Here is a 15261-nt window from a genome sequence, read left to right as displayed (position 1 = left end):
GCCTCACGTAAGGCTGGCAACAAGTTCCATTTTCAAAACTGCTAAATATTCCCATTGGTGAAGGCTGTGGAAGCCATTTTCCATAATGAAAATTTGCAAGTGACTGAAATCTTTGTGAGATGGAAGGGGAAGTGGTTTTGCCCACTCGAGAATGCCTACGAGCATGCCTTTTCAATGTGGCCAGTAGAAGCAGCAGTTAAGCAGGCGATGGGGAAATGTCAAGGGTGAGAATCACTCAGTTTTGAAATCCTCCATTTAATACTTCCTTTAGGGAGAGTAAATATGGGTGAGATTTCCCTATAGTTTTTAAATATTATGTCTGTTAGGTTAAGGTGCACAGATGGGGGCCCTCCAGAAAAATCCAGGCACCAAAGAAAATGGTGGTGTCCCATGTGTGCAAGTCAGGCCCTCTCCCCAACACCTCAAGTTTCCCTCGTGAGCGCCCCCCAGTGGCTGGGGAAGAATGCCACTTCTCGGCTGAGGGCCCACCAGGAAGTTCTCCAGTGCTGCTACGTCGGGTTACTCTGCCCTCTGCTCTCTGAGCAAACTGGATTTCATGGTGGTGGAAGGGCCCAAAGTCTGGCCCTTCAGCTTTTCCAAGGGCAGGTGAGAGGCAGCCCTGCTCACCCCACCCATCCCAGGAAAGAGGAGCGGTCCTTGGAACAGGGAACTGCCTCAGGCCCTGAAAACTGCCTCCTTGTAAAACCCACCCCTTCCCTAGGGTGCCCCCAGCTCTCAGGACCACCTTTCAAGGGCAAGAATGGAATTCCTCCCGTAATAGGACAGTGACTCTTCCAGACATCAGAAGGCACATGTCCGTAGTTACAGGGTTATTTTTAAATATATTATTGTCATCATGAACAGGAGGGTGGGTGGAATTTTTTAAACTTTTTATTTAAATGCAGATGGTCAAGTGCACAGATCAAAAGTGTACAGGGTGGTGCTCGCACAGTAAGGCCGCTTAACTTAACAGTTAAAGTGGTATGTTTATGTTACACATATTTTACCACAGTTTTTTTAAAGTGTACCATTTGCGGAATTTACACAAACCAAACATGCCCGTGCAACACGTACCCAGATCAAAAAGAACATTACCTGCCCCCCATGAGCCCTCCTCCTGTAGCCAGAGGAATTTTTTTAAGCATAGTAAAGAGCTGCCGTTTACTGAAGGCTCCTATGTGCCAGCCATGTGCTAAGCTGCAAAGATTCTCATTTGCTCTCCACAGCAACTGTCTGAGGTGTGTCTCATAGTCATCTTTTGACATAGGAGGAGCCAGAGGCTCAGGGTAGGGAGCTCCCTGGGTGCACAGAGCTAGCAGGTGGCAAAGCCAAGGGTGGGATGCAGGGATGGCATCCCGAGTGAAGTGTCAGGTTCAGTGTTGGAAAGGCCCACATCAGAGGGGACCGAACTGTTGGAGTTACATGAAGGTTTGAAGGGAAATGGGGGAGGGGGGATTTGGCTTTGATATCTTCTGATTTATGATTCCTTATTGTTAATTTGATGCTCAGATGAATGCTTCTTGTCAGAGTCTACTAACTTTGAATTCTGAAATACACCCTCCTTCCCCTCCCAATTTTATGCAGTATTTCCTAAATGCCAAGGTTGGTTAGAACTTTTCAATCAACTTGTAACTTCTAAAAGGTAAGAATTAAGGAATAGCAGGAGGTACCATACATGGCTTTTCTTAGGTTTTCTCCACACTGCACATGGATTTACTTGTTGGGTTGCAGGGCACTTGGAAAGCCGGTCCTTGCCCAAACCAAATTTGTGACTTCTTCCTTTGTTAGTCTGGACAGGATCTAGAGTGGCTTCCAATTGGAGTTTTGGAGAAACATTCGAGGAAGACCCGACCTGCCTCAATCTGTGTTTCATGATTTACATGCATGGCCATTAATGTTTACAGAAGGCTTTTGAACCTCTGACCCTCTTCTCTTAGAAGACAATATTACAAAGGCTTTTTATCCCTTTAATGTTATTCCTTCTTGCCAGTGGAATTTCTCATCCTACGTGCCATTTAAATGCCCTTTTTCAAGGTTATGGCATGGAAATAAGGTTTTCGTAACAAACACAATATCCTGAAGTCAAGGGTAATAACAGGGAAGAGAAAATCATGAAGGAAAAACAAAGCAATCGTACAGAACCAGACGGCATGTGTCTCCTTGCCCCTGCCCGTGCCTCTCCCAGCCCCTGGCTCTCATCCCTTGAAAGAGAGAGGGACAGGGCTGTGTTCTCCCTGGGGCAGCTGCCACACCTCCTAGTGTGGGTCCGCCTGCTCCTTTCCCTGTCAAGAGGCAGGAACTGGAGGCCACAGGGCTGGCTTTTGTGTTTCACAGTGCAGCATAAACCACGTGGTAATGCACGTGTGCCCATGCCCGGAGCCGACGGCACTGCTTCCCACCGTGGGGATGGGAGGTCCTTCGTGGACCTGGTGTAGGGGCTCAGTGTAGGGAATTTGGACATTATTAAACTTGACCCATTTTGAATATGTGAATTCATCTGTTTTATTCCCTGTTTTCACATTTCATGACTAGCGATGTACCACCTAGAAACAGCAACTCTAAAATGTAGTAGACATTTTACACAGCATGGAGTGGTGCTCCCTGCCTAGGGTAGTGACTCCTTTAAAGTTCTTTTCATTGTGATAAGAAGAAATCTGGTTTAGAGCCCATGTAAACATTTGACAAAATTGTTATGGATATGCCCTATGAGAGTAAGATGGGCAGTGACAAAATTTAGAAAGAATCCAGCATTTATAATAACGCTCCACAGCTCCATAGATCAAGGCTGACTTCTGTTTGCAAATGTCACTTCCTGGCTCCATCAGGGCTCCAGACTCCCAGCTCCTGGGACCACAAGCCATCTCTGAGCAACTCTGGGGATTGGGAAGAGGCTCTTTTACTAAGTGTTTACATTAGAACCACAGGGGAAGCAGTTACGGAAACTTAAACGCTCTTCTAAACCAGAGGCAGGGCTTAAATCATATATTCGAATCAGAGCAAGATAGCAGTTGAAGAAAAACCTCACCAACTCTGAATTAATGAAATAACTGGACTGTAAGAACTGTTTCAAGGAATGCAGCTTTAATAATACTAATTACTCCTAGTAACTCAAGTAAAGAAAGAAAAAGTAGCACAGTAAAGATCCTGTTTTCCTAAATCAAGGTGAATAAATTGTATAGAGTATATTATTTATTTGTAGGTGAATTGGGCTCCTAGTGTATTAAACAAATGATTTATTCATTTGCTTAAAAGGCTTTTTTGATGTCTTGAGTCTGTACCAGCCTGTCTGGACACAACATGTGAGTTTTACTACATAATACATTGTGTCCTTGTCACCCCATAGCTCCTTTGATGGAGAAAGTGACCCTGGATGGCCTCAAAAAAGAGAAAAGGATTTTATCTTTCTCAGTTTCTCATGAGTAACTGAAAACCCTTGTGAGATTAATGGAGTCACTTAAGAGAAAATCATGAATTCCTGATACAGGACTTTCGAACAGTCTGATAGTTGGATTCTAATCTGTGCTAAACTATTTAGGTGGCAAGACCAAAATGAGATAGTTAATGCTGGATTTGAAATGAAAATAACTTGATTAATACCACGTCACCTGAATAAGACTGGGCTGTCACAACCTGCAACAAAGTGCATTGGCTTCCTGCCCCAGACAACATTTCCATGTACCCCAAAATTGATAGGTGACTTTTTTTTTAAAATTTAAATCAATTAGAACTAACTCAGTGAAGGTTATCTTGCAGTAAAAAAAAAATAAGCCTCTGCTGCAAGTACTTAATATTTTCCTCACTGTTCGGGAGATTTCCCAGGGGTGTGTGTGTGTGTGTGTGTGTGTGTGAGAGAGAGGGGGGGGGGAGGGAGGGAGGGAGGGAGGGAGGGAGAGAGAAAAGAAAAGAAAAGAAAAAAGAAAAGAAAGGCTGGAGGTGATCGGTATGGTTATTTTTTATGATGAAATGTCTCCATCTAGTGGAATTTCAGAGCAGTAAAAATGTCACCACATTAAAATGAAGATAATGGCTCGAAAGCAATTTCCTTAAATGCATGCAGTGTTTAAAGAAAAAAGCAAACTTCCACATATGTTCTTAGATAATATACTTATAACTGCATGTATTTCTTTTGGAGGATGTAGAAATGAACCCAATACAAACTGTTTAAATGTTAGCATTTTTAATTTCATGATTTGAACCTAAAAGGCAGAGGGTCAAGATAGGGGAGCAACACAGGGTAGATTCCACACAGCTGGATGGATCTAGTTCTTAAGTTGGGGGGTGGGTTCACAGGTGTTCATCTGTACATACGGTCTTTGGTACGTATAAATTATTTCATAATAAAAATCTGGACATAAACTAAATTTAAGGTTATTAATAAAAGACTTTCTGGGGAAAATCATCTCCCTCTTTTGATTGATTTGTTTAAATTTAATAGGGTAACAAAAGAAAGACTGAAAAACCAACTGAAACATAGTGTTTTAAAGCCTTTGCCAGCACCCTGTCTCCTTGTGAGCTATTCTGTGCTACTCGTGCCACCTGACGCTTTCCCGCAACTGCACCTGTAGCACATGTGGGCTCGTCCGCATTTGTCTGTCGCTGTGTTAAATCCTATATGGAGTCATTGCTCATCGTCACCTCGCTCAGAGTCAGTCTTTAGAGGATGGGTCATTGGAGTAAGGCTTGCATTTAATATGGAAGCTGGTTATCCTCTACCTAATTGCATCAGTCTGGGGAGGATCTTGACCAGGGCCAAAAGCCAACATTTGTCTTCCCTGTCTGAGGGCTTTGACACACAGCCCAGCAAAAAAGTGATTTAAAAAAAAAAACACAACAACAAAACAGCTTGGGATTTCTCTTGTTGCCTTCAAGGACCAAAAAAGGAAGGAGAGAAGGTGCTGGGCTTCTGGTGATCAGAAGTCTAGGAGGTCTCCATCTACTCAGGGGCAGTGCACCCTCCCTTCCCCCTTGCGCTCCTGACCGCAGGCCGGTGGAGGGCTCTGCAGCACTGTCGGCATCAGAGCTACAGCCCCACATACATGCTAACCGTTGCTGATGGGAAGAGGCACGCACTCTTCCCCTGCTCTCTGTCACATGCAGCTATGCGAGTCTGAGCAAATGAACTCTAACTGTTTAATCTATTCATCTGTTGCAAGCTGAGAGTGGTATTCTCACCCCCCTTTCACATCCTTCTGCCTGCAGCGCTGAGAGCCCCACAGATGAGCCCATGCTGCTGCTGGAACGCTGGGCTACACAAAGTGGTGGGACTGAGACTCTCATCCCCTTAGCGAGTTTTCGTTCTCTGCCTGCACTTGCACACACACAGCTACACCCACCCTTCCTCTCCTACCCTTCAGACTCAGAGCAGTGCTGTCAATACTTGATGAAATAACCTCCGGGAGAAAGTGTCTGAGCAAGGCGTAACCTACTGTACGCTTTATTCTTCTACCCATTTTCTTGAGAGCAAACAAGGCAGGTATTCATCTCTTAACGGGCCTCCCAACAGGCTTCCTTTCTCAGGTGATATGCAACTATAATGTCTGTCTGCTGTCCATCTTTCTGTCTGCTGTCCGTCTTTCTGTCTGTCTGTCTCTCTTTCTCTGCCTCCCTCCCTTTTTTTTCTTTCCTTCTTTCTTTTGAATCATTTAATGGCTGACAAAATAATGCTAAAGCCAGCGGCTTGCATCTCTCCAGAGGTACCAGGATGTTGGTCGCCTTGGGACAGGGGATGAAATAGAGACTGTTAGCCAGATTAGCAGTGCATGCTTTTTTTTTTTTTTCCAGCTTTATGGATATATAATTGGAAATATGACATTGTATAAGTTTAAGGTGTACAATGTGATGGATTGAAACGTATATTGTGAAATGTTTACTACAAGAAGATTAGTTAACACATAGGTCACCTCACATAATTACAGTTTTGTTGTTGTTACAATGTTTTTCTTAAATAGGCGGGGGGCGGGGGCGGGGGGGCGGAGTTCCCTTCCCTTCCTCTCTATGTAAGTTGGAGACACTTAACAAGCAAAACGCCCTCTCCCCCACCAGAGCCCCCTCATGGCCAGGGTCCTACATTCTGAATTCATAAATAAGGCAAGAGATGAGAGACAAAGCTGGCTTCCTCTCTGCACTGACACAGATTGTAACCATTTGACCCTCACAGAAGGCTGTGTCGGAGTTTGGAGAAATCTAGTAGTAGAATGACTAGGAGATAGTCCTACGCTCTTACAACACAGAGTCTGTGACTGCAAAACATTGAAATGGTCGACATACTCACTTACGTTTCTCTTTTTTCCCTGCAGGGAAGGAGATTGGTGGGAAGCGCGCTCCTTGACAACTGGAGAGACTGGTTACATTCCCAGCAATTATGTGGCTCCAGTTGACTCCATCCAGGCAGAAGAGTATGTTTTGTTGTTTTCAGTTAACTAGTTGCTTTTAAAGTTAGTTGCCCTGAATCAGTGCCATTAACATTGTGTAAGTGGGAGAAGTAGTTCACTAGAGCGATTAAGGAGTGAGAGGATGTGGCAGTGCTTGTCTCCCAGGCTCTATGCCATGGTTTTTGCCACATCTGGATAATACTTGTACCCTTATTAACTTAATGTTTTTCTTAAAGCCTGCTCACTTTTAAACAAACATTTATTTTGAGAAGAAACTTTATATTAGTACCTTAAATGAAAACCCAATATTACTTGCCATAGATAGAAATAACCATAAGAAAGTGATGAAATTCTAGCTAGAGCATGTATTATTGCCAACCCAAGGATTTAAGCCTGCAGTCTGCTGAAGAAAAGAGGAGAGGGGTGGGAAGAAGAGGGGGATGGAGAGAGAGAGAGAAAGGGGAGGGTGTAAGTAATTGTTAAAGATCAATTTGAGCTTTTTCTCCTCGATGTAATCAGAAATGTTAGAGGGGTGCTGAAAAGACATACTGTCCACACCGCAGGTAGGAGTAACTCACATGCAGTGTATCCTACCACTCGGGAAATCCTATGGTGATGCATGTCAAATGGTCCTTTGCTTTGATGTGAGGTCTCGGGTGGTTTCTTTCATAGTAGATCGTGACTAACAGCCCAAGGATTTCACTGATGGCAATTTCGGCAGGTGGTCGATAGGCTGAGGGAATTCTAGAGGGGACAGCCATGGTTCCTCCTCCTGACCTGTGGGGATTCACAGGCACTTCCAAAGTGGAGAACTGTCAGAATGGCTCCTGTAGCGGCCCTAACCTCTGAACCGAGGGGAAAAGAGGTGGGACAGGATCTCCCAAACATGAGACCCAGGCCTTCCCCCTGACACCTTGGGGACCTGCCTCTCCTGCTCGGTGGGGCAGGCCTGACTTACCAGAAAGGTAGCTGAGAAAAGTCAGCCGCGCAGCCCAGGCTTTGGCTCTGATATTTAATATGCCCTGGGTTTGTTTAAGCACTGCAGGGAGGATTAGACTCCACACCCCAGCCAGATCCCCAGTGGGATTGCTCTCTCGTCTTTAATTCCTCTGTATTTCCTCTAAGAAGATCGGTTTTGTTTCCCACTCTCAAATACTCAGCGGTTCTGAGCTCCTTTTTTCCCTCAGTGAGTGTGTTTCATCATCAGTGAATAAAGGAATCCGTATTGAATCTTTTTTTTAGGGCAGATTTGCAAACATCTTTGTGTTCTTTCAGAATAAAAGGTACCACCAAAATGCAGCATTACTTTGACTTAACTGGGATCCTACCCACAGTATATTTAAGTTACATTTATAATGGTCAGGTTTTTTTTTTTTTTTTTTTTTTTTTATTTTTTTATTTATTTTTTTTTTTATTAACATCTTTATTGGGGTATAATTACTTTACAATGGTGTGTTAGTTTCTGCTTTATAACAAAGTGAATCAGTTATACATATACATATGTTCCCATATCTCTTCCCTCTTGCGTCTCCCTCCCTCCCACCCTCCCTATCCCACCCCTCCAGGCTGTCACAGAGCACCGAGCCAATATCCCCGTGCCATGCGGCTGCTTCCCTCTAGCTATCTACCTTACTACGTTTGTTAGTGTGTATATGTCCATGACTCTCTCTCGCCCCGTCACAGCTCACCCTTCCCCCTCCCCATAACCTCAAGTCCGTTCTCTAGGAGGTCTGCGTCTTTATTCCTGCCTTACCCCTAGGTTCTTCATGACATTTTTTTTTTTTTCTTAAATTCCATATATATGTGTTAGCATACTGTATTTGTCTTTTTCGTTCTGACTTACTTCACTGTGTATGACAGACTCTAGGTCTATCCACCTCATTACAAATAGCTCAATTTCGTTTCTTTTTATGGCTGAGTAATATTCCATTGTATATATGTGCCACATCTTCTTTATCCATTCATCTGATGATGGACACTTAGGTTGTTTCCATCTCCGGGCTATTGTAAATAGAGCTGCGATGAACATTTTGGTACATGACTCTTTTTGAATTTCAGTTTTCTCAGGGTATATGCCCAGTAGTGGGATTGCTGGGTCATATGGTAGTTCTATTTGTAGTTTTTTAAGGAACCTCCATACTGTTCTCCATAGTGGCTGAACCAATTCACATTCCCACCAGCAGTGCAAGAGGGTTCCCTTTTCTCCACACCCTCTCCAGCATTTATTGTTTCTAGATTTATTGATGATGGCCATTCTGACTGGTGTGAGATGATATCTCATTGTAGTTTTGATTTGCATTTCTCTAATGATTAATGATGTTGAGCATTCTTTCATGTGTTTGTTGGCAGTCTGTATATCTTCTTTGGAGAAATGTCTATTTAGGTCTTCTGCCCATTTTTGGATTGGGTTGTTTGTTTTTTTGTTGTTGAGCTGCATGAGCTGCTTGTAAATTTTGGAGATTAATCCTTTGTCAGTTGCTTCATTTGCAAATATTTTCTCCCATTCTGAGGGTTGTCTTTTGGTCTTGTTTATGGTTTCCTTTGCTGTGCAAAAGCTTTGAAGTTTCATTAGGTAATGGTCAGGTTTTTTAAGTACTTTGTTTTTAAAGAATAAAATAGCATTTTAAAAATAATACCTTTGGTTTTACATATGCAATTAACTACCATTATCTTAAAATACGATTCTTTTAGTACACTCCACTGTTCCAGTGGTTCTCTTTTCATCACTGTTCCTATTTACACTGCATTTTAATTGGGTTATTGATACAAACCCAGAAAGTCATTTCTCACAAATAATTGGTGTAATTCCCTTTATCCCACCTAGCACTAGGTTAGGATTGTTGCAATCTTGTGCCTTTAAAAGTCACTGAGGAGCTGGCATGCAGCGTGTCTTTTCTTATCTTCAGGGAAGCTCTTTCATTCACAAAAGAATTTGATAGTGAACACATCATAGCTATGCACAAGTATAATGAATTGAAATTTCGTTTTAGAAACGGGATCCTTTCACAGACAAATATTCTAAAAATTGTTCCTGTGCACAGATTCCGATGGAATGCTACCAAGTTCTCCCTAGGGCTCTTGGAGCACCTGCTGCTCACTCAGCACCTGGTGCAGAAACGTTACCCAAGTGCCAGGCAGTGCTTAGGGCTGGAGGGTGCAGGGGGAGGTGACGATGAATAAGGAAGGTCGGCAGGTGATGTGATGTGACGCCTCCTAAAGTGGCACGGGAGTGTCATTACAGGGAGAGTATGAACACATCTGTGACACTGTTTTTAAGTGTTTACGCTGGTTGACCGTACGCAGTAAGCTGGCCCTGCAGCTGTGCTAGAGCTCACGTGCGGCAGGTCACAGCCCCGCCATGCAGCAGATGCCTTTTATCCATCCAAGTCCTCACCCCTGCTGGACAGGAAGAAAAGAGAAACAGGCATCCAGGGACAGCAGTCATCTCAAATTAGGGGTAGCCTTGACCATTTTCCTTCAGAGTTGCTGTAGGTAGGAAGTTACTGAAAATACCGTGTCTTTGTTCTTTGTCCATTCTGACTGACATTTTTTCAATGCTTGATTAATGATCTTTATAGACACTAAGACTGTGTTTTGTTATTTCCCAAGGGTTGTAATTATGCTCAGAAATCCAGGGTCTTGCAGAGGTGCGTGGGAAGGGTCTCCTGCAGTTGCCATTTCAAAACAGGGTCTTGGGTTTCTCTTTTTGTGCATGTGGGTGGCACTTTTAACACAAACCCCCCAGTCCCTGTCATCTCTGGAGGGAAGAAAAATAACCTGCAATTCAAATCTGATCGTTTTTCAGGAGTGAAGGAGATGGATTAGGGATGGAATCAGGAATAGATTGAAAGGGAATTAGATGAGGCTAGGGAAAACGACACAGGGTGAGGCTAAGGATGGAGTCGGACGTGAGGATTCACGGGCAGAGGAGCTGATGCTGTTGCATTTTTGCAAATGAACGTCATAAAACATTTCCTTCCCTTGATCTCATTTCAAGGTGGTACTTTGGAAAACTTGGCCGAAAAGATGCTGAGCGACAGCTTTTGTCCTTTGGAAACCCAAGAGGTACCTTTCTTATCCGTGAGAGTGAAACCACCAAAGGTAAGATAACGAGTTGAAGAACTTGGCTTGTCATTCAAATCTGTGGATTAGTCAGAGGGGATGAAAGGCTTATCTCTAACGTACAAGGGTGTTTAAATGGCACATATCCTCCCTGTCTTGTGAGCAGAGTCCTATATTCAGTTTCCCCTCCAGGCTCTAGAACTGCAGACAGTTCCAAAAGGACTACAGAGGCTCAAAACCAAGACCTTCCCCCCGGAAACAGGGGCTGGGACCGCTTCTCTCCTCCACGCATGCAAGATCATAGAATCTTCAGAAGTCCTTTAGAAGTAGGATTTTCTGAAACTCTTAGTTCCTCAGGCACCAATCACACAGGTTGTTTTTTGCATTTCTTTTGTTTTTTCCAAAACTGAGGACTTCTTTTCCTCCATCTGCTGGCCTTCTCATTATGTAACAACTCATTAGAACCCAATAGACGAGCTGGGCCAAAGAAAAAGCAGTGGCCTTCTAGCTTGATATACCAGACACTAGTTATCTGCTACTGTGAAAAGTGTTCTGAAGCAAGAATTGGAAGCTCAGTTCTAGAGAAACAGTCCTTAGATTTCTTCAGTACACGCCACCCCTGCCTCTGTGATGCCCTGTGGGTAACGGAGACTAGGGCAGTGATCTCAGCCGTGAACATCTGTGCTTCCCTTCATCTTGCCCGGGGGGAGTTGGGTCTATGCCATGTTCACCAGCACAAGTGTGCTGAATAGAGTAGCACAGGGAAAAAGCCAGAGAGCTTTCCTTCTCAAGGGTAGAATCATTTTATTGCTAATATCTTCTGACATTTGCAGGAAAAGGGTGTTTTCTTCCTATGTTACTGAGTGGAAGTGTGTGTGTGTGTGTGTGTGTGTGTGTGTGTGTGTGTGTGTGTGTGTCTGTCTCCTCTTGATAATTATTAATCAGAATACTCAAGTAAATGAGACCCAAAAAACAAATTGGTACTCAAAATGATTGGAGCTGCTAATGCTTTGCACATTTCCCAGGTGCCTATTCACTTTCTATTCGTGACTGGGATGATATGAAAGGAGACCATGTCAAACATTATAAAATTCGCAAACTTGACAACGGTGGATACTATATTACCACCCGGGCCCAGTTTGAAACACTTCAGCAGCTTGTACAACATTACTCAGGTAACCTGAATTCTAACTGACTGCTAACCATTTGGATGCTGGAGGGTAGGGGTGGGCCCAGAGCGGGAAAGGGGAAAGAGGTACAACGAATATATACAAAGGCACTAGGAAAATACTTTTCTTTGCTAGCCGTTCAAGGTGGGGCTTGGCCAAATAGGTTCTATCACTGTTTTTTCCTCCATAGTTATTATTAGTTCCAAATGTTTGTCAAAAGATTATACCATTCAAGTTCCCCAAGTAGAAAGCAACAGGTTAAATTTTAAAAGCTGTTTGTTTTTTTGTCTTCATCTTGAAATCCTTGGAAGTTATCTCTTCCTGTTCCCCTGCAGAATATAATTCAGGAGCTGTGAAAGGAAGAGGGTGTGGTCTCCGGGGGAGCACTTCCACGGGGCCTCCTAGAGGGTGTGCTGTGTTTCTACCATTACTTTACACTCAGCGCTGTAGCGGGAATGGCCGCACATGCATTTCATTGTCATGACTAGATGACTTTCGCAATCTATTTATCATGTTCTACTTCCCCACCAATACTTCCATTTCCTAACTAGACTTAGACATATATGATCCACAGCTCCTAAATCTGTTACAGCTGTTGTATTAAATTAAACTTTTAAACAGTAGATCAGTCTCTGTCCTAACACCCAGACATCACCACTAGTCTGTTGTTCCTAGAAACATACAATTATTAGGTATTTAGGTGTGTGATTTGTACATTTTATTAAAGAAGGTGGTTTTATGTGCAGTTGTTAGGATGATTGCTTTCTTTCCTAGATTAGCAAGTCAGTCCCACTATATCAATATGTACACACCAATAGATAGGGGTATGCATGTACAGATAGAGATCTATGGCCCGTTAAACCCAATAGTTTTTTGTGTGATCCATATATACATTTTATATTATTCTTCAGGACAATGACGAGACTCCAAAATAGTACATGGCTTGACTTCAACTATTGCTCTATGCTCATTCATTTAACAATATGTGTGTATAATTTTTTAGCACCAAAAAAAAGCATTTTTTTGAAAATGGCAATAAATGTCTATCTGTTGATCCTGGGCAGTAATGAACAAATGAAAACATTAATAACACTTGAAGTACTTGTTGATTAGGGCAGGGGGTATCTTTTGTCTATGTGGATTCTAATGAAATACTTGGGAGAAATGGAGCAGAATATCTCCCTGCGCTTAAGTGGTATACTCAGAATGCCTGCATGTTGTAAGGATTTTTCAAATGCCTAAATATATTTCATTACAGCCAAACATCAGCTGGATCCCCAGGGTTTGGATCATTTGAAAATATTGTGTTGGAAAGGGCACCTTAATAACATCATAAAGCTGGAAGGAGAGAAGGGATATGAAAAGCAATAGACATTCTTTAATCTCAAAAAAAATCCATCTTGAGACAGATTTGTTTTTATATTGGCTTTTCCTCTTCCCTCTTTCTCTCCCTCACACAATAAAACGCCTTTGAAATATTGACACATAAATAATTTCCTGCCTTAATGTCTCCGAACCTGATTCTATCAAAAAAGAAAGGAATAAAAAGGCACTTGCAGCTGGTTCCTGGAGAAAAGGCCGCAACACCACATTTTATTTCCCTGGATTTGAGGGGTCTCTGGTGGGGTATGGCTGGTGAGGCTCTGTCTGCCTCAAGCCAGGCACTCTGCAGCTTTTGTTACTGCCCTGATTCCTTATCCATTGTCACCTTTCTCACCTGACTGATGTTTAACTGGGCATTTAGACAATTTTCCCTTACCACTGCTAGGTTCTAAAAGGCTTTTTCTTTAAAGAGAGAGAGACAAAAAGGAAAAAAAATCTTCCAAATAACCTATTAGTGATAATGACTTTTTCCCTTCCTCTTTTTCATAGGAAATAGAGTTCTCTCGCATCCTTGAGTTTCTGCAAATTTTAGTTTCCATTCTTTCTCGTTTCAAACCAGACTCCTAAATTATACATCGGAGACTGTTATAAAGATTTTTTTAAGGGAAAATAATCAAAAAAGCAAGAGTTTCTGACTGGTAGAATAGAGTCAGTTCAAACTGCCAAGGAAATCACTAGAGAAATATGACCTCTTTTTTCCCTTGCCAGGTATAATTTTCAGCCTTACTAGTTTATAACAGTCTAACGTTCTGTACAAGAATCCTGTACTGAAGTTACAATTTTAAGTATATTCATAGCAAAGAGAATCCCCAAACCCTAGATATTAGACAGGGGCAAAAGACAGTTGTGCTGACATTCTGTGGTCCAGATGTGCCTTTTGAAATCAGCGGAGGTATTTGCAGAGTTCCGGAAGCCATGTTATTAGCACGTTGGGCTGAAAACATTTTTCTTATTCAGTGAGCACAGAAACCAAAGCGGTCTGTATCTGTATATACATATAGACTCTATTAGACCTGGGGGTATGCAGTCATCCAAATATAAAACGTCCTCTATTCTACCTCCAACAAACATGTTTCAGCGTGTGGTGTCTAATCTTCCAAGACGTGTGTAGTTCTCTGCTGACATAGCACTGTTTTGAGTAACGCTGTGTGCTGGCTGGGTTTGTGCACCTGTAAGTGTTGTTTCACGTGTTTGCTTTTCTTTTCCCCTCCTGCTGCTGTCCCTGCCCCACCAGAGAGAGCCGCAGGCCTCTGCTGCCGCCTAGTAGTTCCCTGTCACAAAGGGATGCCAAGGCTTACCGATCTATCTGTCAAAACCAAAGATGTCTGGGAAATCCCTCGAGAATCCCTGCAGTTGATCAAGAGACTGGGAAATGGGCAGTTTGGGGAAGTATGGATGGGTATGCTGAGACTCCATTACTCTATTACTAGCTTTCTTGTTTGGGAAGTCCCAAACATCAAAGATGGAAGGTGAAAATAAAGACTTTTTGGCCAAGAGGAACATGTGAATTACTAATAATTTTGATTTTGATTTCAGAATTCTGGTCAAGATTGGAAAATGGCTCAAATGATACTACTATATGAGCCTCAATTCATAAACCAGTAAATGCTACAAGGAATATTCTAGCCTGCACCAAATGCCTTCATTTCCAACTGCAAATGTTTGTGAAATGAACTCGGTGTCACCCTGAAGGGCACGTCACCTCCCATCTTTCCTAGTGCATGCATGATTATGGATTATAAGGACTGTGTTTTCTTTATTAATTCCCTTTCCTGTAGAGAAAGCTGATGGTTTGTGTTTTAACTTAACTGTGATTGCATCGAGTTGTACCCCACAAACTTCTGGATTGGCTAAAGATGCTTGGGAAGTTGCACGTGATTCCTTGTTTCTGGAGAAGAAGCTGGGTCAGGGGTGTTTCGCTGAAGTGTGGCTTGGTAAGGCAGAGGGCACATTTTGTTTTGGCTGCATCTCAAAGCCAGTTAAAAGAACAGTTTTAAACAAAAACATATACAGCCATTGGGACCAAGTCGCTTAACCTGGATAGCTAGACGGGCACAGGCCATCCAGATTATACCCTTCTATCCTACTTCATGTGGTTAATTAAGGTACGCACAGAACAGGAAACCAGTACAATAAGACTCTGGTGTTTCCTTTTCCTCAGATGTGGGAAGGTAAGATTCTATAGCTGGGCTAATACAAGGGAAGACCATGGACTTTTTTTTTGCTCAATAGCCTGGATTTGAAGCTTTTCTAGCTGATTAACCATGGGCAAGGGG

At 42.7% G+C, this 15261-nt stretch overlaps 1 protein-coding gene across 4 annotated transcripts in view; it reads left to right on the top strand.

Annotated features, from left to right (window-relative positions):
- The window catches only part of FYN (FYN proto-oncogene, Src family tyrosine kinase), a 211801-nt gene that overhangs the window by 158882 nt on the left and 37658 nt on the right, over positions 1–15261 (top strand). For 3 of the 4 annotated variants that reach the window (XM_079939934.1, XM_079939932.1, XM_079939933.1), the window contains 4 exons: positions 6297–6395; positions 10369–10472; positions 11459–11608; positions 14220–14384. In XM_079939934.1, the coding sequence (XP_079796060.1) occupies positions 6297–6395; positions 10369–10472; positions 11459–11608; positions 14220–14384 (518 nt within the window). Of the gene's footprint in view, positions 1–6296; positions 6396–10368; positions 10473–11458; positions 11609–14219; positions 14385–14763; positions 14920–15261 lie in introns of all 4 variants that reach the window. The other variant, XM_079939935.1, reaches the window with a different exon arrangement.

The sequence above is a fragment of the Stenella coeruleoalba genome (assembly GCF_951394435.1).
Source record: "Stenella coeruleoalba genome assembly, chromosome: 12".
NCBI lineage: Eukaryota > Metazoa > Chordata > Mammalia > Artiodactyla > Delphinidae > Stenella > Stenella coeruleoalba.
Note: the sequence above shows the minus strand (reverse complement) of the source record. Positions and strands in the feature narration are given on the sequence as shown.